The sequence below is a fragment of the Staurois parvus genome, unplaced genomic scaffold (assembly GCF_062004578.1).
Source record: "Staurois parvus isolate SC_StPar_1 unplaced genomic scaffold, SC_StPar_1.0 ptg000056l, whole genome shotgun sequence".
NCBI lineage: Eukaryota > Metazoa > Chordata > Amphibia > Anura > Ranidae > Staurois > Staurois parvus.
In genome coordinates this window covers 921,208-944,281 of record NW_028317852.1, presented here as the reverse complement: position 1 = coordinate 944,281, position 23,074 = coordinate 921,208, and the positions used below count along the sequence as shown (strand labels likewise).

General features: G+C 40.8%; 1 protein-coding gene across 3 annotated transcripts in view; it reads left to right on the top strand.

Moving 5' to 3' along the window:
• Positions 1 to 23,074, top strand: part of LOC149469951 (EF-hand calcium-binding domain-containing protein 4B-like) — a 133,764-nt gene that overhangs the window by 27,922 nt on the left and 82,768 nt on the right. For all 3 annotated transcript variants that reach the window (XM_089668176.1, XM_089668174.1, XM_089668165.1), the window contains exons 4-8: positions 2,889 to 3,060; positions 4,131 to 4,277; positions 9,889 to 9,979; positions 13,726 to 13,821; positions 22,103 to 22,284. In XM_089668176.1, the coding sequence (XP_089524302.1) occupies positions 2,889 to 3,060; positions 4,131 to 4,277; positions 9,889 to 9,979; positions 13,726 to 13,821; positions 22,103 to 22,284 (688 nt within the window). The remainder of the gene's footprint in view (positions 1 to 2,888; positions 3,061 to 4,130; positions 4,278 to 9,888; positions 9,980 to 13,725; positions 13,822 to 22,102; positions 22,285 to 23,074) is intronic.

Genomic DNA, 23,074 nt, shown 5'->3' with positions numbered 1-23,074 from the left:
CAAGGGAAATGAGCAAAGTGATTTTAGGAATTCTTCTCAACTCTGTTGTTCTGTTGTTAATGCCAGAAACGTAAAATATATTGCGAATGAAAGCATCAGAGGAAAAGAGACTCTTCAGGATTTTAAAAGGAAACTCCAGATTTGTTGAGAAATTTAAAAATATCCCAGATTAACTGTCTACATCGCCATAATTTAAACAAACTTTATTTCGGGTTCTTAGATCTGAACAGATTACTGATGTTTGTCATAGTGTCCTTGTAAGAAGCCAATACACTATGGAGTTGATTTACTGTAAACAAATAGACTGTGCACTTTGCAAATGCAGTTGCACTCTGCAAGAGCAGTTGCTCCAGAGCTTAGAAAATGAGGTAAAGCATCACTTTGCAAAGAATACCTAATCACGTGCAAGGAAAAAAAAACAGCATTTTTGCTTGCACGTGATTGGATGATTTAAGTCTTCTGCTCATTTACTAAGCTCTAACGCAACTGCACTTGCAGAATGCCACTGCACTTTGCAAAGTGCACAGTCTATTTGTCTTTAGTAAATGAACCTCCATGTCTCCATACATCTGTTGCAGGGGCTTACTGACCATTCGAGCACTTGGATACTGCCCGAGGGCCTGGGGTCAGTAGGGGGCCTCATGAGATGCCCCTGGTACCTTTTATTGGCTTTTTCATACGCTTTTTTGGGTGTGGGCGAGGACACAGTGGCCCCATGATCCCCTATTGCCCGTGGGCCCCATGAGTTGTCTGTCCACCCCTGATCTGTTGTGATTACATCACAGCTTCTCCTATGATAATGTAAATCAGACTTTTTTATTCAGTGTCAGAGAGCCTTTTTTTTTGTAATTAGCTAAACGGCATGTTTTTGACTCATGGGAGGAAACCAAAGAATCTTGTAGGAAACACAATCAAAGAGAGAACATAGAAGCTCCATGATGAAAATGTACAGGGTGGGAGTTGAACCCCAAATCGTGTTAAGGAAGTGCAAGATCTCTAACCACTAAGCAGCTGTGCTAAAATAACTATTTTAAAATAAACGTTATCATATGCTTAGTAAATATGCTTAGTCACGATTTTTAATGATCCAAATGCATATGAATTAACAAAGAAACTCTAGCCAAACCTTCCTTTGTTTAACCACTTGCCCTCCAGAGGATTTCCCCCCTTCCTGACCAGGCCATTTGTTGCGATATGGCGCTGCATTATTTTAATTATGCGGTCATGCAACGCTGCACCCAAATTAAATGTACGTCCTTTTCTTTCCATGAATTGAGCTTTCTTTCGGTGGTATTTGATCGCCTGTGTGATTTTTATTTTTTGTGCTATAAAAAAAAGACCGACAATTTTGAGAAAAAAAACAATATTTTTGACTTTTTGCTATTGTCCAGTATATGTCCAGTAAAAAAATGTAAAAAATCTAATTTTGTCATAAATTTAGGCCAATATGTATTCTGCGACAAAATCCCAATATGTGTAAATTCATTGGTGTACATGAAAGTCATAGTGTTTATAAATGGTGGTATAGATACTGGAATTTTTTTTTTTCTTACTGGTAATGGCAGCGATCAGCGATTTTATAGCGGTGGACATTCTGACACTGGAGGGAACTGACTTGGTGTCACTGACATCCCCAGTGACACCAATACAGTGACCAGTAGTAAAAAAAAGCACTGACACTGTACTAATGGCGCTGGGCAGGAAGTGGTTAACATGAGAGGTGATCAAAGGGCTAACTGTGTGCAGGGAGTGTTTTACTAGGGGGCTGTGTCAGTGTTCTTCACTGTAAGCTCACTGCACAGCCATCCAAAGCAGTGCGCCCGAGCTGACGGGGAGGAGAACTGTCAGTAAACAAAACAGTTCTCCTCCCTGTTGGAGATCGTTGGAAATCACCTAGCAGCGGCCCGGACCCGGTGATAGACAGCCACCGCCGCGAATGTCGGCACGGGTAGGGCGCGCGCCCCCTACCCGGAAATGCAAAATCATGTATATACAGTACGTGTTTCCGTGCACTCCTGCTACCCTGTAGCAATATATCTGCTATAGGGGGATGGCAAGTGGTTAAATGAGTTAGGATTCTTTCAGACAGGCAGTAAGCTTACCACTCTCTGAAAAACGATCCATCATATTTTTTTATTGCAATTTTATGTTGTGGGACCGCGCCCTAACAGCAAGATAAGCGTTTGGCTTGCAGTTGTAGTGTTACCCCATTGATCAAAATGCATGAGTTTGTTTGGTGGTGCTGCCTGTCATACTCTGCAGCCCAAGTTAAAAATGCCAATGACAGCATTGTGGCTGTGGAATGTGCATATTCCTGTCAGGCTGTAATGTTATGTAGTGGTACCCCCAGTGGAAGCCAGCAGTTAGATGGGTCCCTGGAGTATTTTCCTGTAGTTGGGAACATGAACAGTAGCTCTTTGGCTCAGTAAGCAGTCCAGAGGTGTTCTTTTTGGTGGTTTTATTTTTTAGAGATATGGTTATGGTAGATTGGATAGCAGTCTCTCTCTCACTGTAGGGGGTAATCAGCGGTCTCTCTATGTGACTGGGCAATGCAGATCAGTCTCTCTCTGTGCAGGCAATGTGCAGTCTCTCTCTCTCTCTGTGCAATGTGGAGTATAAGTATTTATAAAAATTCCTAGAATAATTTAATGCTTTCCTTTCTTTACTGCAGTGCCTGTTTAATATCTTCTCTCTATCTATTGAATCTTTTTGAAGTTATGACACACAAGCAGTTTTCAAGATTTATGATGACAAATTGATATGAAAGTGTTATCAGTCATGGATCTATGACATCATAAAAGGATGCTGGTAGTTTTATTTATTGTGACGTCTTCAAATAATTAATTGACGGCATTACAATGTGCCTGCAATCTGTCTTCTTATTTCAGAAAACTACATACATTTAGGCAGAAGTCAATGGAATCAAAAAAGAAAAAGAAAATCTACAAAGAGGATTACAGAGTTTTCTACTTTCCCATCACTGGAGGAAGCAGATGTAGAAGAAAGGAAGCAATTTAAGTCTTTCATGGAACAACTAGGGGCAAACAACATTTTTGAAGAGTATGAAGCATTATTTATTTTATTTGTAGTGCTAATCACCTCTTTTGTATCTTCTTTGGATAATATATACAGTACATACAGTATGTATAAATAGTCATACATTTATTTATATATTTTTATTTTTCCAAAATCTGCAAGAGTATATATCATTGGGAGATTTTTTTTCCGCATATTTCCATTTATATTCAAAATTGAAGTACAAAGATTCATAATTAGAGGAGGAAAAACTAAATTTATCAGTGTCAGTTCAATAGGCAAAAAAACAATGCTATCCTATGGTTGTCTACTTGAATAAATACAGTATGGCTTAGGAAAATGTAATATTAGTTTATAAAAGCACCAGAGGAATGTTGTTATGCTAATGTATCATAATCAAGTGGAAACATTATGGAGACAGTCCCAACTGGTCAAAAAACATTATGGAGACTTATTAAGTAGTGTCAAGCTTTGTCTTAACTTTGTTTCTATTGGTACAGCCTAGGGCAGCCAATCAGAATTTCAATTTTAATTTTTCTAATTGGTTGCTAGGGCAATGCACCAATTCAGACAGAATGTATTTTGGATACTTTTTCTTAATGCACCCCTCTTTGTGTTAAACTCTTCTATCCCAACACAAAATCTTTATGTGGCAACATTTTATACCAGAATTAATTTCATGCAGTGTAGCAGAAAATATAGAGCTCAGCTTATTCTTCTCCCCCTCCCAGAGCATGTGCTATGTGCTTACATTAAAGAATAGAAGGCTGAAAATGCTGCTGTGTCACTGCCGAGAGTGGGGGAGCATGAATTGCTGAGAATGTCCAGAAATAATTCATCACTTCTGTGAATATTGAGACTGAATTGCTTCACAGTGTCTGCAGTGAGTCAGTGAGAGCAAAGAGATTTACTGACACCAATATGCGCATAAGATTCAGAGAAGTGATGAAATAATCTTCCCAAAGGAACACAGACAGGATATACTATATACTATATTCTTGCTCATCTAATAGTTTCTTTTAAAAATGTACATACTTCAGTGAGAAGATTTATCACAAATTAGCAAAATCAAAAATATATTTCTTTTTGAATAGTGAGACAGAAATCTGGAAACTGTGGACCAAGTTGAGTCTTGAGGAGCCCCGTTTACTGGAGAATCTTGAAGAATTCCTGGCAAAGGTGACAAGTCAAATCAAAGAAGCCAGACAGGAAAAGGAGACATTAGAGATTATGTTAAAAAAGTAAGTTTTTGAGTAAAAATGTTTTTTTAACAAAATATCTGTACTTTTTCAAAAAGTATGTAGTTCATGTACAGTAGAAAGCACACAATAGTGCTTCTATTGATGGTAAATGTTCCCACAAGTGCCATGTAATTTTGTTTAACATAGAGAAAGATATGTTGCTCCACGAAATATGATTATGTAACCTGTGTTAAGTATGAACTGTGACGATGACAAAGGTGATTATTATAATAAATAATAATATAATGTATTTTTATTTGGGCTTAAAATAATATATAGTCCAGTAAATTGAATAATGTGATCTGTTCCTTCTATTTTCCTTTCACATAAATTCTGAATTCATACAACAATAATATTTAGCTATAAAAATTAATTTACTAAACAGCCACAACAGCTATTTAACATGAACCTGTTGCTAGGCTATAGATATTTAAGTATTTAAATATTCTTAACAAGCGGTAAAAGAGCTTTAAATCAAGCCATCACTGACGTCTGTAGCTGCAGGCACTGTGGAACAATTCATCCTCATATGTCACCACAGTAGTAATGAAGCTCAGTTCACCTGCTCCCTTCTTCCAGAATACCTGATAAGTTTTTACATGGAATTTGAAGATTTGAAGGCTTGTAGGCTGGAAAGCTATTGAATGACTGCTGGGAGAAAGGAGTTGAGGACAAATGATCTTGAATGATCTTGCACTTATGTTTTCATGTCTCTTTGCCTTCCATTTTAAAGCACAAAATGTAATTACATAAATAGATTGTGCTGTGATAGTAGTAGAAGCCAGCAGGAAAAACCACAGCATGGGGGGGGGGGAGGAGCAGGTATTTCACACATCACAGTATGAAAGTGAAGAATACTTGCAGTAGTAAAGAAATAGTGAAGCAGCAGCAGAAAAAATAAGTATGTTTATTATTTACACTTCTCTTAATCCAAACCCCACTGAAGTCAAAGAGGGGTGGTGAATCTTAAAAACAAATTCTTGTCATTTTTAAGGCTAATAATAGGCAAAGGATCAATCAAACAAAGAGTATAGAGAGTTGGGCTCTACCATGGCAGACTCACGCAAACATTTTTTTAACAGTATCACACAATGGGGAGAGCGTCTTCCCTTTTAGGCACCTTGGAGGGCAACATTGAAAAAACCCTAGTCATTTCAACTGCATGTGTAATACTTTTTTTTAACATTTATTGCTTGGCTTTAATATAGCAACAAGAGCACCCTAATCAGATTCATCATGATAAATAGAGAAAAAACTTTTCTAGGTGTTTTTGGATGTGACACCTGACTTTTATTAACCATCAATAACAGTCATAAATTGGTTGGTCAGAATAGCAGCTACAATAGATCTAAAAGCTATAGGGAATTATACTCTTAATAAAAATAATGCTTAAGCCATCAAGTTTGGACAAGTTGATCAGTTTCATAGTTTCATTTGTGTGCTTCTTTTTTCATAGTACCACATTGCAATGTCAGAGTGCATCAAAACACTTCAAAACCACAACCCCATAGTCCCCAGATCTATTCCCATCCCTCTATCCCCAATTAGTCCCATAAAATTCAAAATGCAGAATTCCGGTATGTGTTTGGTAGAATTTTTGGTTAGTGTAAGGCCAATACCTGAGCACTTGAATAGGCAGCAAATTGAAACAGCTCTGCAGTGGGGGACTCTGTTTTCAAATGATGGTTGTCTGCAGTCCCTGTCTGCAGTGTATCAGCTGTGGTGAAGGTACCACCCATGTGGGTATCACATGTATGAGGAAACACATAACTATGACAAAGAAGAACTTGATGGGAGCAGGACCTCAATGATACCAGTTGGCAGCAAAAGGCCTGTTTTCAGCGTTGAGCACCCAAAGTGAAAATACCAAAGTGCCTCTCCTCCTTGAGTTCTGAAGCCGTTCAGCAGCGTAGGTTGGAGGTCTTTCCATTTTTTCCCAAGGGGACTCCTCTTCTGCCTACCCTTTGGCCTGACTCTTCCCGCACTTCACCTTGCTTCTCACTCTATACCCTCCCTACCCTCAACAATTTTCACCACCTGTATATGCAGCAACATCTGCAGCCTCCAGCAATAGTGGGGACAGACTCACAAGGGGTTTAAGAGCCTTAACTTATTATGGTCTGCCTACTGAGCAGACCAAGAGTAAACTTTATTCTTGCCATAATTTTCCTAACCCCATCCTGTTGTCTCCAGCAGCATCCTTTGCAAGACAGATTTTACTTCTGCAGCTTCTGGAGTGGGAAAAAAAAAAATGTTCGTTAATCACACCCTTACCCAGCATCTCAATTACAGCTTGGCAAAACTAATGACTTTAAATCTGCTCCCACTTCAGCTGGCAGAGTCTACCCACTTCTGCCAGTTTATAGCCTGGGTTGCACCACCAGCATGTCTCTATATCACTTAACTACAAGTCAGTGTTGGGATCCACATGACCACAGACATGTGGGCCAACAAGCATAGGCAGGAATGGTACATCTCCTTCATGAGCCACTGGGAAAATTTGATGGTGGCAGATATGCAAGATAGGGCATACCACTAGAGCTGGTGGTGCTGCCCCTTGTCCTGCACCTTGCTGACAGCTCAGCCACCTCTCCCCCGCTCTTTTCAATCATAACCTCAGAACCACCTGTCTCCTTCAAGTACCTCAAAGCCTATCCAGTGACCCAGGCAAAAATGCCATGCTGTTTTGCAGCTGTTATGCCTAGGGGACAGATTCCACACTGGGCCAGAGATTGCAGAGAATCTTTAGGGATAGGCACACTGAGAGATGGCTGACCTCATGCTATCTTTTGCCAGGCTAGGTCTGGCCTGATGCCCCTCTTTTGATGGGGAAAGTTCACACACTTGTACCTTGCCTGGCACATGCTCTGAACAAGGTTGTGCATCTGTTCCTGGTTAGGTACCCTGGCTTTCAGGATGTCCTGCAGCAGGCTGGAAGAGTGTGTGGCTTCTTTAGATAGTTATAGACACCCAGTGTTTGCTTGGCTAAAAAGCAGCATCAACACAAGCTGCTTGCCAAATCCCTAATATGTGATACATGCATGTGCCAGAACTTCACATTGAGCACCAGTCCATCAATTAATATGATGGTGGCTTCTGACCTGGGACTTAACAACATTATTCAAAAAGATAACCAGAATAGTGAGTTCTGATAAAGCATGTAAAAAAAACTACATTTGCTACATTTCCTGCGGGTGGCTGTATCCACTGGCCTTTAGGCATCAGTAAATTGGAAATACATAATGGGAAAAATCTGGATGCCATCCCACTAGATGAATTTGGTTCCACACTTGCTAAACCAGATAAAGTTGTCCTTCTTCTGAGCACTCCATCTTCTGTCCCCCACATTTTCCATAGCTGCCATTAAATCTGGTGCCTGGCTCTATTGCACTGGAGGCATAAGCTGGCTTCCCACACACAGATTGGCTTTGGTTTGACTCTTGTTCCTGACACAGACAAAGCTGTCGTTTGGAAGTAGCACTTTTTTAAATTAATATAATGTTAAAATTTCTTGCAGTACATTAAAATGGATATTAGATGGCTGTAGTCTGCCATTCAGGGTCGCACACATGGACAGAACAGCCCTCTGGAACTTGTATGCTGTATAGCAGGACTCACCTGTTGATCAGGGCAGTCAGGGACTACATTTCCCAAGAGAAGTAGTATGTGGGCGGGGGCATATAAATATATCAAAGCACGAAGATTGGCCAGGAGAGTGCGTGGAGAGACTGAAAGAGAAGGAGGTGTGCTGATGGCTGAAGTGGTGAACTAGGCCGTGGAGCCAGAGTTGGAGAGAGAGCGGAAAGAGCCTACTGATCACCCAGTCTGCCACGCTGCCCAGCAGGCCAGTCTGACAGCAGGAGACCAGACGGGAGTCAAGTCTGAGCCGTAGAATCTGTGGACTGACCCCGTTTGCAGAGAGAGATCAACTGCTATGATCTGCCGGACTACTTAATCAGGTGGGAGAGCTTGCCACCTTAGCCATCGTCCTACATAACATGTGAACATTACATGTAGTTGTTTCAGTTCTTGCAGCCGCCATTGTTGAGCTACATCTACATTGCAGTTCCTTGTACAAGCTGAACATACAGTTGCAGGCCAGGATACAACAATGTCCACTGAAACTACAAGTTTCCCTTCCTCAACAAAGCAGTATTCTCTTTACTGTTAACTTTTGCTTTTGGTGTACTAAGGGAGCTGTCTTTGCCTATAGACATTCATGCCAATTGTTGTTAATTATCACTTCAAGCCTGCCCCATGTTTAGTGCTTTAAAGGGGCCCCTGCCTTAATTCGCTACTATGAAGAGGAAAAATGTTAATTATCCCTTTGTTCCTTCACTAACTCTGTGTCACTATCCAAAGGAACTATTCTATACACCTCAATTGAACTTCATACCAACTGGGCCCCAACGAGCGCACAGTGTTGTAGCGTTGTAGTGTTCTTAAAGTGACAGTGTTCGATTTTCATATGAGAATTCTCTTTCCTTCACATCTAATCCATGACATCTATTTCTGAGGACCCACAATGAGCTTAAATGTTTCTTGATAGTTGTATTCTGCTCACTGGGGATTCAGTCCCCTCAGATTGGAGGCAGTGCATTATTTCTGAAATCAGGCCTGCTGACAGTTATTGTTGCTTTATGGTGAATGTTGATACTTTGGCTCACAGTTACCAAATGTGGGTTTACTGCATATATCAATGTAATTTTGTTCTTTTTTGACCAAGTTACTTTTGATTCCAATTTCATATTGGTTACCTTACTTGTATGAGAGTCCATTTTACAGGTGTCAGAGGTTGGGCTTGCAACCCAAATCAGTTACTAAGCAACCCTTAAGGAGGTATTGCTACACCTGCAAATTCAGAAATATTGCTATGTAATTAGTAAAGCTTGCACTCCCTGCTGATAGAAGAGCTCTTGCTTTGTGTCAGTAGAGGGCACACAGAGACCAGGGGTCCCCCTCTACAGCCTGGTGGCAGTGGACAGGCTTATCTACTCAGGCTTCCTAAAAAAAAATGAACTGTAAGGCCCCTTTCACACAGCGGACTTCATTCTGTCCACTGATCCACTCTGAACAGGCGGATGACAGGTCTTTGTCTGCTCTGCTTGTGAAGAGCGGACATGGACATAGCCCGCTGTTCTTTATGGGGCAGTCTGATGTAAATGGATCGCCTGTCTGTTTACATCAGACTGTCATCTGATCCGATTTGCTAGATTGATGGGAAACAGATCCCCTATCCATCTGTTTTTAGTGGATCAGATCGAATACAGGCGGGTGTAAACGGACACATGTCCGTTTACATCACCCACCCCATAGGGAACAATGGATGGTCCTCCTCTCTGTTTTCAAGGTCTGCCGGTCCGCCCATGTGAAAGGGGCTTAAGACTTTGCATACCTTTTTGTTTCTATGCACCTGGGAACCATTTAGCTGAAATAAATTGAACATTGGGCCTAAAATGTTTTGACAAGGTTCTAGAAACATTTCATAGCTATTTAGGTTTATACCTCTTGTATGTAAAAGTTTGACAATATAATAAGATTTATTTGCATGTTATATACAGTACATATTTTCCATAAATTTCCATAAACGTCTGTGTGTTTCTTAACCCAGGAGAATTGCTGAACACAATGAAGAAGTGCAGCGTCTTTATGAAGAAATGGAGCAGCAAATGCGAGAGGAAATAAAGAGATTAACCCACGAGGTAGAGAGTCCATCACCTCAATGACTTTAGCCTTAGAATTACCTAACATTTATAATTTTTAGCCTTGCTAGTCATAATAGCCACATTTCTAAATGGGTCACTTAGGCCAGAACCACCCACAAGACAGTGGTATTTACAGTCTCTTGTAACATGACAATGGTCACTTGTAGTCTTGTACCATTACAGAAGTCCATAGAATCTCTTTTACCATGGCAGTGATGACTGCATCTCCTGTAACATGGCAATGGATGTTCACTATATTTTCTCTCACAGTCTCATACTACATGGCAGAAGTTTATCAGACAGTGTCACTCCCATTTTTTGAAGCATGGAACCAGACTCTTACAGTATTTGCAACAGACACCTGTCTCTCACAGCATCTTAATAGAACAGCAGCAAAAGGGGGACTTAGGATTTAATGTCTGGTACAAATCGTATGACAATGAGGTTTCGTTCTAAGTGGATTCCATTTTTTTCACAAAGTGGCCCTTTTAACAAAACAGGCTGGGCATCTCTTCAAGAAACCCTGAGGCCAGGCCATTCCTAGAAACACAGAAAGGAGTACCAGACAAAAACTGGATGAACGAGTCCAAGATCATTTTAATTGTTGGTGAAAAGGTCATGTAAAAACAGCCTATGCGTCTCAGGGGTAACACCACTTCTCTACCAGGGCTCAACACAGGATAAAACTCAGATGAAGTCAAAATAAACAGTAACTTTATTAAAACCAGTGTTGCACTCTACTCATGGTGCAACAGCTTGACAGCAGTTGCTGAGCATAAATGGAGGATCCTGTTGTTAAGCCTTTATAAAGTAGGAGTGTGTAATAATTGATAAAAAATGATATAATTGCAGTTTGACCCAGAACTGAAATATGGACATTTGCAGAGCTAGCCAACTTCAACAGGGGCTAGATAAATGCATGAGTTTGTTAACATTTGACTAGTACGACCCCAGCCCCCACACCTGGACAGTGTGGTTACTGAAGGGGGAAGAATGGAGTGGACTCTGATCTGATCTGCTAAAAACAAACAGAAGGGGATCTGTCCTCCTTCATCTAGGCAGACTGCATCAGAGGGCAGTAGGGTACCAACTGACAGCTGGTCTGTTTACGGAGCTCTGTCCCTCTGCATAAACTGAGCAGACATGGACCTGTCATCTGCTGCTGTCACTCTATAGTCTCAGCAGCTGTATGAAAGATTATGTAGGGAGGTGAGTCGAGGGGTAGAGATGCTGGGCCAGCACAGAGAGTAAGGCAGACTATAGACGAGTCGAAAACAAATTGTGTTGTCTATCGAAAAACGAAAAACGTGTGTACGATTGTGCCATCATTTGTTTCATTTTTCTAAACAAAATCCAGCATTTTGGATCAGACACTTTCGATTGTGACGTGAAAATCGTATGGCACACTAATGATGTGAAAAATTAATGACCAAGGATTTTCATTCAGTTTTCAACTCGTCTATGGCCTGCTTTATTAGACACTCCAAAAAAGGTAAGAGGGCTATACGTTCAAGGAGCTTGGGGCTTTGCTGGAGATTTGACTCTCCTGGTGTAGTCAAACTAGCATGTTCAAAGGCACATTGCAAGTGAATAAAAAAGATTTACGGAAAGGAGACACTTTAAGCATTTCAAATAAGTTTCAAGTTAGTAAAATGGTCTTGTTCACATGTGTAGTACAGTTACTATTTAATCTAATTTGCCCTGTCCTGCTACATACTAAAATGATTCTACACCTGCAGAATATACCAAAAATATCATAAAACGCAGCTCAAGTAGACATCAAGTGTTATTTTTGCATGTGGGTGTGAGAGGCTGGTTCTCTCTTTTAGTACTGACTACATGACCCATTGCATAGCTGGCCAATGTGGGATCCTGGAGTAGTGTTTTCTGCAGTCATTGTAAATATATTGAGAATTCTGTTTTTACTTTCATGGTTATAACAGGGCAAAATATGCAAGGTAACTAGGGACTTTTTTGGCTTTATTGTTTTCTTTGAAGATGGCCCTACGTTTTTTTAAGTGGTACCTGTGGTAGAGTGGAGATGGATTAGACAACCTGTCAGGTTTTTATTATTAAATATATGGTAAATTGCCAGCGCTTACAGGGATTAGGCAGATGGCAAGCAAATAGGTTGGTACACAAAACCTAATATGAAATATGAAAAAGACAGTGTGCGGTGCCAAAATAAACATAAATGCAATAAACTATGAAATAACACCATCAGTTTAAATAATAAAATACATGAGATATACTCCTCAATTAAATGTCCAAAGTGTCTCGAAAAAAGGCATACATTTTATTAAATAAAGAAATAAATGTGTCTCCACCACCCTGTGCAGTCGATGATTAACTCTTCTAGTGAGTATCCACACTGCACCCTTTAAGTGAATTGCTAACTCCCCAGAAGGTTTTGCTGCAATAAACACAGCACAGCAATCTCTGACAATAACACCCAGGTTAGCTTGTTCCTCCACTGTCATTACAGTCATTACCAGTTTCAAGCAAGCCTACTGTCCCTTTAAGATTCTGGCTGATAGCCAGGAACATAGCAAGCCTGCACAAAACTATGTCAGGAAAAAAGATCACCACATGAGCAAATAGAATAAAACTATAGTGTTGTATTTATTCAAGGATAGGTTCCCCTTTGGGAACATGTACAGATTGCACCCATTTTTAGGGTGGAACATGTAACATGTTCCCACTCCTGCAGCCTCCCACCGATCCTAACCCCCCCATTGTGGCAGTAAGTCTGGCATCTTCTCCCTGCACCCGCTGTCACAATTTGAAAAGAACATGGCTCTGCCCACACGTACACATCATTCATTCACAGAGATCTGTGAATGAACGAACAACAAATACCGACAGCCTTTGCAGCTGATGGCTTGTAGTTCTCGATCTGCTGATTGTGGGTGCAATGCTTTTCAGGAACCTAAAAAAATAATAAATGCACTTTTTTCCTACACAAATGTGCATTTATTTTGTTAGAAAGGTGAACTTAGCCTTTAAAAGTAGTGCAAGTACATGAAAAGAAGCATCTGAATCCAAGAAAGGCACAGACTCACAAAACAAGCCACTGCATCTCACAGTAGCTCCGTGACGTTAGCACTAAAACTCCTCCCTATGAGTTTCGTCAAACGGGACATCTTCAGTGGACCTCTAGTGCTGATGTTGTTCAAGCTTTTTGAAGCCTTACCAGCACACATCTCCCATGAAGGTGGGGGACTGAGAAGCGGAGCCATATTACTATGATTTACAAACCGCCAAATTTGTGAAGGACACTTCTCAGATCTTTAACAGCTAAATACTGGACTCTCGGTAGCCATTTTCTAAAAGCCCGTTATCATTTTATTCACAGTAAAATTGGTAACCAGCACCATATTACTTTACTATGAATTGGGGCTACTGACATCTTAAAAAAGATCAAATTACCATATCCTCAGTAATCCCAATAATAATCCTTCATACCAAAATGACAAAAAAAAAAAAGATTTTGATGTAGTTTTACTTTAACTTAAAAACATATGGCATGCAAGAAATAACTGTTTCACATTTTATATAGTTAATTTGAAGTTTATTTGATTTTGCTGAAGTTTATAATCATGTGATGTGTATCCTGCATTATGCAGTTATGATCAACTTTTTCATATGTTGTTGAGAAGAGGTTGGAGAAATGTCCAGTCTACACATATCATATTAAATACTTCCAAAAAGTTTGAATATTCTATTGATGGTTTTTTGTTCAGCGTGATGCCCGGAGCAGTATCCACAATCAAGAAATGAAAGATGTGATAGATTTGAAGAACATAGAGGTGCAGCAGCTGATTTCTGTTCACAACGAGGTAAGACATTGAGGTTTAGAATATGTAAAACAAAAACAAATAATTACATACACGGGGCCAAATGTCTATATCCAGTACTAATTACTGTGTTCTGTGTTCATTTAATTATTTATGTAAAGCTTAAATTACTCAAATTATGTTAGCTAAACAAAATATTTAAAGAAAATTTTAAGAAAAAGTATTTTATTAGACTCTCATGCGATCATCTATTCACATTTGCTCTTTTTTTACTGCAACTGTTAACAAACATGTTATACTCAATGGCTCTGTGTAATGGTTTGCACAGAGCAGCCCCAATCCTCCTCTTCTCAGGTTCTCTGATGGTGCTCCTGGCCCTTCCCTCCTGCCGAGTGCGCCCACAGCAATCAGCTAGCTATGGGGGCACCTACGCAGGCTCACTCCTGAGCTGCTGCTCTGCATGTCCATTCACACATAGAGCCATGGCTCGGCCCCTCCCCTATCTCTCCTCATTGGCTCATCGGAAGTGATTGACAATGAGGAGTGAGAGTTTTCGGAAATTCGAGGCTCTTTTGCACATCACTGGATTGCAATGGAGCTCAGATAAGTATTATGGGAGGGGGGCTAGGGAGGCTGCTGCACACAAAATGTTTTTTACCTTCATGCATAGTGTGCATGAAGGTAAAAAAACCTTGAGCCTTTATAACCACTTTAACTTAAAGCGGAACTCCTTGGCAAATATCAAAGACAATAACTATGGCATCTCTGTATTCCTTAATACATCTTTTAATTTACTTTTAAAAGTGCAAGCAATGTAGTTATTATATTATTATTATTAGTACAGGTTTTTATATAGCAATCATTTATGCAACTCTTGATATATTTTACATTCACATAAATTCCTGCCCTAAAGTAAATTACAATCTAAGGTCCCTATCTTACATGCACACATTGCACCAATTTTAGAGGAGCCAATTATTCTACCAGCACAGCATTAGAGTGTGTGAAAACTGAAATACTCAAACCCATGCAAGCACACAGAGAAAATGCAAGCTACATACCAGGGGCGGACTGACCATTTGGAAACTCAGGCACTGCCCGAGGGCCCGGGGTCAGTAGGGGGCCCCATGAGATGCCCCTGGTACCTTTTTCATAGGCTTTTTTGAGTTTGGGCAAGGACACAGAGGCCCCATGTTCCCCTGTTGTCCGGGGGCCCCATGAGTTGTCAGTCTGCCCCTGCTACATACAGGTAGTGCCCTAATTTGATTTAGTATCAGACACAATAGGGGTTTTCACAGCACCATAGACAATGACAATCCTAACAATTATATACAGTTGCAAGAAAAAGTATGTGAACCCCTTGGGATTATGTGGAGTTTTGCATGAATTGGGCATAAAATGTGCTCTGAACGTCATCTAAGTCACAACAATAGAAGAACACAGTCTGCTGAACATAATACTACACAAACATTAGATGTTGCCATGATTTAATTGCACATAACATGTAAACATTCACAGTGCAGGGAGGAAAAAGTATGTGAACCTTTGGACTTAATAACTGGTTGACCCTCCTTTGGCAGCAATAACCTCAACCAAACGTTTCCTGTAGTTGCAGATCAGACCTGCACAACGATCTGGAGTAATTTTGGACCACTCCTCTTCACAAAACTGTTTCAGTGTAGCAATATTCTTGGGATGTCTGGTGTGAATCGCTCTCTTAAGGTCATGCCACAGCATTTCAATCGGGTTGAGGTCAGGACTCTGACTGGGCCACTCCAGAAGGCGTATTCTGTGCTGTTGCAGCCATTGTTCTGTTGAATTACTTGTATGCTTTGGGTCATTGTCCTGTTGCATCACCCATCCTCTGCGGAGCTTCAGTTGGTGGACAGATGGTCGTACGTTTTCCTGAAAAATGTCTTGATAAACTCTGGAATTCATTTTCCCATCAATGACAACAATCTGTCCAGGCCCTGAGGCAGCAAAGCAGCCCCAAACCATGATGCTCCCTCCGCCATGTTTTACAGTGGGGATGAGGTTTTGATGTTGGTGTGCTGTGCCTTTTTTTCTCCACACATAGTGTTGTGTGTTCTTCCCAAACAACTCAATCTTGGTTTCATCTGTCCACAGTATATTTTGCCAGTAGTGCTGTGGAACATCCAGGTGCTCTTTTGCAAACTTCAAACGTGCTGCAATATTCTTTTTGGACAGCAATGGCTTCCTCCGTGGTGTCCTCCCATGTACTCCATTCTTGTTTAATGTTTTCCTTATTGTAGATGTGTTAACAAAAATGTTAGCATGTGCCAGAGATTTCTGTAGGTCTTTAGCTGACACTCTGGGATTCTTCTTTACCTCATGCAGCATTCTGCGCTGTGCTCTTGCAGTCATTTTTACAGGACGACCACGTCTAGGGAGAGTAGCAACAGTGGTAAACTTTCTCCATTTGTAGACAGTCTGTCTTACCGTGGACACATGAACATCAAGGCTTTTGGAGATACTTTTGTAACCCTTTCCAGCTTCATGCAAGTCAACAATTCTTTTTCGTAGGTCTTCTGAGAGCTCTTTCTGCGAGGCATGGTTCACATCAGACAGTGCTTCTTGAAACCAGTAAACCCAAAACAGGTGTGTGTTTTTTAAGGGCAGGACAGCTGTCAGCAACACATCCAATATCACCACACTGATTGGAGTCAAGGTTGGCTCACTCCTGGCTCCAATTAGCTCTGGGGGAAGTCATTAAGCTAGGGACTCACATACTTTTTCCTCCCTGCACTGTGAATGTTTACATGTTATGTGCAATTAAACCATGGCAACATCTAATGTTTGTGTAGTATTATGTTCAGCAGACTGTGTTCTTCTAATGTTGTGACTTAGATGACGTTCAGAGCACATTTTATGCCCAATTCATGCAAAACTCCACGTAATCCCAAGGGGTTCACATACTTTTTCTTGCAACTGTACGTATATATTTTTATTCATGACTTAATGATAAAATCCACGTGGCAATAAAATAAAATGTCCTTATTAAAATGAATGATGACATTAGCTCATATGGCTGCAACCCCTTTGTTATCTTTCTCAGTCATATAACAAAGATAACACAGGCAAGATAGCAGAGTGTTGATATAGCAATTATTCTTCAAGATGGGATCCTTGAGAACTTAGAGAGAGTAAAAGAGGAGGAGCGTCACTGCTCTACGTGTTTCACAGCCAAAGACAGATGCTTCATCAGGAGTACAACATATCAATGACATATACAGTGACGAGAAAAATCCCAATATATAATAATAAATACATAGAATTATCAATGATAACAGCAATACATTACTGCCAGGCTTCGTACCCAAGAGCATGTATGGTAATCTGGGTACACTTGGTTTAGTATCAGTTTCTTATGGTCACCTGTACAACAGAACTCTTGAGGGGGGAGAGGCAGCCCAAAGAGGTAGTTTGCTGTGCTGCTGCATTCATGTGCCAACAATGATCATGCTGATAGGAGAGCGCAGAGAGTCAGATAGATGAGGACATCAGTCTACTGCTTTCTCCTTTCACTGTTCTGTCACAGTCTGGGGGCAGAACAAGACCTTTGGGTGTTAAATAATTGCAGCACAGAAAATCAACTTTTTTGCCCTGCCAGTGCTGTGCTGTATGGTACAGTGCAGTGAAAAATAATTTGCCCCTTTCCTGATTTTTTTTTTTGCATATTTGTCACACTTAAATGATTCAGATCATCAAATAAATTTTAATATTACACAAAGATAACCTGAGTAAATACAAAATTAATTTTTTAAATTATTTATTTATTAACACGTTCCTGCTCAGTCTATAGCAGATTGATGGCCGGGTGTCCATCTGAGTGGGTGTCCTATGACCTCCTTCTCATTGTGCCGCTTGTGCGTGCCCCTAGGGTGTGACAACCAGTGAGGAGCTGTGTCCCTCATGCAGCCACCAGTGTACCTGTCAGTTCAGCTTTCAGTGGACCTGTCAGTGCAGCCCATCAGTGCATCTGTCACCACAGCCATCAGTGCAGCCTTATTAGTGTACCTGTCATAGAGCTGACATCACTGCCACCTATCAGCAGTGTACCCATCATAGCCTCCCATCAGCAGTTTACCCATTATACAGCTGCAATCACCAGAGCTGCCATGTCCCAAAAATATTTTACTAGTTAGGAGGCATATAAAATCCAGGGAGCTCTCACCATCCATTTTCGATTCGGACTACGAGCCAGTAGAAAGTAGTGGGTCAGTGACCGAATTGGAGGAGGAAACAGTCCCTCCTAAAAGAATAAGAATATTGTGCTCTGAAGACCAAGCAACCACCAGCAGTGCCATACACCCCAATGGTCAATCGGCAAACACCAATAACGATACACTCAAGGGAGGAAATGCCCAGTACCAGCACTGGAATATCACACCAGACCCCAAGAATCAGGTCCCAAACATATGTTCCTGATGTTCTGGCAAACCCACCATGGCTGCCTTTCAGCTCAGGATCAGCTTCAATCCCCTCCTTTCTCCACACAGCAGGCGTGCAGGCTAACACTGGGCAGTAAAGGGGTAAAAGTGCACTGTATTGAAGTGCTTAAGAATAAAAAGCTGTCCAAACCTGTCTGGCCCTGTGAAAAAGTAATTTCCCCCCCCTCTCTCATCTTTGCTAAATCATGAATGAGCTGTGATTAACCACATTTTTGGTAAAGCTGAGTTAAACTTCTCTTGCCACACCCAAGCCCAGTGGCGTATTTAGGTTCCGTGCTGCCCTAGGCAACACAAAAATTGCCCTCCCCCCATGGAAAGACCCTGACACCAGCCAACACCTGCTTTCCCCATGAAGGGAGCCTGACATTGACCAACAGCACTCCTGCCGCCCCCTCCCAAGACAGCCTTCTACTACCACCGCCCCCCATACACTGGCAACCCCCACCCTGGCAAAAGATAAGACACTCACCTTCACAGCTTCGGACATCCCCGGGAACAAGAGTCAGGCTCTGCATACACCATCAGGCAGCCCGCAGCCTCTCTCAGATCCCACCTGGCCCCTGTGCTGCGTGTGTCCCTTCTCCCTTTCCTTCTTTCGGGGGGATGGCGCCACCCGCCTGAAAAATGCTGCTGCCCCATGAAAAATGCCGCCCTAGGCAAATGCCATGTTTGCCTTGTGGTAAATACACCCCTGCCCAAGCCGGATTACTGCCAGACCTGATGAATCAAGAAATCTTTTAAATTTAAGCTGTCTGACAAAGTGAAGCACACTAAAAGATCTCAAAAAGCAACACATCATTCCACGATCTAAAGAAATTCAAGATTCAAGATTGATTATCCCCAAGACTTTTGGGGAAATGTTCTGTGGACTGCTGAGACAAAAGTTTAACTTTTTGTAAGGTGTGTGTCCCTTTACATCTGGCGTAAAACTAACACAGAATTTCATAAAAAAAAATTATAATAACGGTCAAACAAGGTGGTGCTAGTGTGATGCGCCATGACGTCAGCACACAAGGCGTTTCATGCACCAGCACGCCCTCGGGTGTATCCCCTGAGGACTGAGCACTTTATTTATGTCACAATTTTTTCGGTATACGGTGGTGATTTAGCATTTTCATTAGCCATGTTTATTAGTTTTCATTAAGGTATTCATTACATGAATTCATGTGGTTTTATATTGATATTTATATTTTATATGCACTATATTTCCAACTCTGCATTTATTCACTGTGTTTAATATTAAATTTGTTTGATGATCTGAATAATTTCATTGTGCCAAATACGCAAAATAAAAATCAGGAAAGGAGCAAATACTTTTTCACAGCATTGTAGGTTATGTAAATCTTAAGACTGGATGAGCAGAAATACAAATCATTTTACAAATAATACAGCACCTGTACATGTATTTCATGTGTGTACGGACTTGTTATACTGACCACTTAAGAAGTGGTCTGGAAATTGTTACTCTCCAACGAAGGCCACAGTTCACCAACTGACCCCTGGCTAATGGAATCACAATGTTAATTAAGATCACATCAACTAAGAATGACAAGGTATAAAAAAAAATTGTATTTTTATACGAAAAATTCTCAGAGGGCTAATTCTTGTCATTTCTGATATTTCCTAATAGTATATTATTTGTAATACATATCAGCTGATTAAAATTTGTATTAGTAAGCCAAACACAAAAATAGTTTTAAAATATTGAATGAATTTATACCTGTGATTGCAGGACTGAAATAAAATGCTAAAACCCTATAATCCTGTTGTTTGCTCATATGCTATACAGTAGATACAATAATTGCAAACAGAATATCTTCCTTATGCTGCTTGCAATTTCCTATACAATTTTTGACTTCTTAATGTCAGTATTTATATATGACTTAAGCGGGACTTCAATGATCAGCATTCGGTCAGTTAAGTCCAGCCAAGTTTCAATCCATCTATGGTTGTTCCCTCTCAACAGAAGTCATCTATGGCCAACCTAAGTATACCCTTTTTTCACATGTCACTCACTCAGGTGATAACCCTTGGGCAACTATTGAATTGTGGAAATTGAGGAGAAATATCCAAATGTTGCCATACCTGGAAATATCAGTTTTTACATAGGCATTCACAGACGAGAGCAGCTAGAAAACATGGTAAAGTTTTAAGTAATAGTTTCCTTCGTATAGTCACAAGTTACTTTAAAACATGAAAATTTTGCAAAGGGACTTGTAATAGGAAAAGTCTGATTGCTGTTGCTGATTTACTTCTGAAAATGTTACTAGATTCATGGATTACAGTACTTTCTCAGTCACTGATCAGAAAGAGTTATCCCAATAAGGAATGTAGGAGAAAAGTCCTTATCTTTATACTTGTTTCCTGCCACTGACCTTGAGGGTCAGCACATCAGTCAGGCAACTAGCATTTTCACAAAAAGAGATTAGCATTGACACCACATTTCTTTCATAACAGGAAACAGTGTCTATACCAGTTCCATATAAGAAGATGGGAATGGCCGTTGAAAGCCTCAAAACTATTTAATAACCCATCTAACAAACAGACTTGTCCATTCAAGGTACAAGCACCCTAACGTGACCCTATGAGTTGGCACCTAACAAGTGAAACACATTAGATTCTTGTATCTCGGATGGACTAGTATGTTTTTTGAATGGATTAAGAAACAGTTTTGAGGCTTTTAACATGGTGAGTGTTTCCACTCATCTTCTTTGAAGCTGCTATAGAGACTCTTTTAGTGGCCGCCAACCTACAGGGAAGCAGCTGTGGAAGGGGATCAGAGTCTACAATGGGGAATCTACTTTCTGTCCCCCATTCTACAGACTCCTTTTTTGTTTTTTGGAAAGTTAAAATATATAATAATGGTTTTTAAATGGTTTTATCAGTTAAACTTCTCTTTGTATAATATTGACAAAGGATATAATGTTTACTCTAGGTATGAAGATCATTCTTCCATACTTTATGCCAGGCTTTTCAGGCTCATATGCTTAAATGCAAAGATAGGCACATAGGTAGTGTCAGGAATGGACTGGCCAGCAATGGTGGGACTCACCTGCCTTTTGATCTGCAGTACCAGGGCTGGCCAGCGGGTGCTCCCAGCAATCAGAGACTCAACCTTTCAGCCAGCTAACACCTGGAACTGATGATACTGGTGTATTTAAGGGATGGCCAGACTTGCAGACTCTGCCTTGGTGTTGTGTTTGTCCTGGGCCCTGTATCTGTCCTGCATCCTGTTTCTGTTCCTTTGCTGACCCTGCCTGATCTGAACCGCTGCTGACTTCTCCTGCTCTGATCCCGGCTCGCTCCTGACCATCCCTCTGCCTGACCCTCTGTACCACGCTGCTTGCTACCTGTTCTGATCCCTGGCTTGTGACCCTGACCATCCCTCTGCCTGACCCTCTGTACTACGCTGCTAGCTACCTGCTGAACCTGGCCTGTGACCCCGACCATTCTCCGCTTGCTTCCCCTGTACCTACCTGCCCTATTGATATTGACCCGGCCTGCCTGACGACGCTTGCTTGTATGTACTGTTATTTGTGGGTGGTTGGTTTGGTTTGTTTGCACTGTATTATGTTTAGTATTGCACTGCGTTTATGTTTGTATGGTTAGTGTTAATAAATTATATTGTTTATCACATATCTGAAGTCTGCGTTTCCCTGCGTCAGTCACACACCTCTGGTCACACCTGGGAGCCCTGACAGGTAGACTCATATCAGAAACTGATAATGCAATCATGATGCAATTGGTTTATCCAGACCTGCAGTATATACGCAAAACAGCAGCAGTGTTTCTGGCAAGTTGTACTGCATCGTTTATATCATGTACCATTCATATTTGTTCTACTCTAACAGCTGGAACGAGAGCTCCATAACCTCCGCAGCACACAGAAGGTTACAAAATCAGAGAATGAGAAATTAAAACGTACCAACCAAGATTTGGAATATGATCTGGAGAAAATACGAGATCAGCTGTCTGAAGCCCAAGGCTGTTTGAGTGATATGAAACAAAAAATGATTCAGATTGAGGCTGAAAAGTAAGACATTCATTTGTTAATCATTCAACCTTTATTGTGTACCTTGATAAATATTAATAGCAAGAACATAATGTCATTTTTTAATTACATTCAAATATTAAAAATATAATTTTAAGTGTCTGGTTCCAAGCATAGACATGCCATTATCACATCAAATAGTGCAGTATATGCTGTTCATAATAAGTTGCTGGGGTACTCATGTTACATTGCAGGATGTTGTGACTAGGCTCAACTTTTATAAAAAATAGAAACCTGCATACTAAAATTTTGGGGCTCCTGGGATACCCTGTATCACCACTGAGGGTAACAAGTAGGTATTACAAGTACCAGGCGGTGCTTGCTATCACCATCTAAAACTAATTTATTAAACTTTAACTGAAAAAAGGTTTACTTTATTGTAGATCATCTTATCACTGTAGAGGCCATTAAGCTGTATGTTCACAAGTAGAATTCCATTAAAATTTTTTCATTTTAAGAAGGTATATTTTCTAAGCCCTGGTTCACATTATACGGGCTGGTTTTGGGTGCAGGAATCACATCTGTTCCCGCACCCTAAATTACCCGTAACTGAATCACGCTGCTCTTACAAGACGTGCGGGGCTGCCATTCATTTTGAATGGCACTCCCAAGCATCTCAGCCCACATCTTGATTATAATGAATGGGTTGCCATGCCTGAGCAAATACAGGTCGCGTGGTCTGCCATAGTGTGAACCTAGCCTAATCACTACTGGGGTCAAATCAGCTTTTGCTTTTGACCACAGTGAGGAGAAAATCAATGGAGCAAGATGG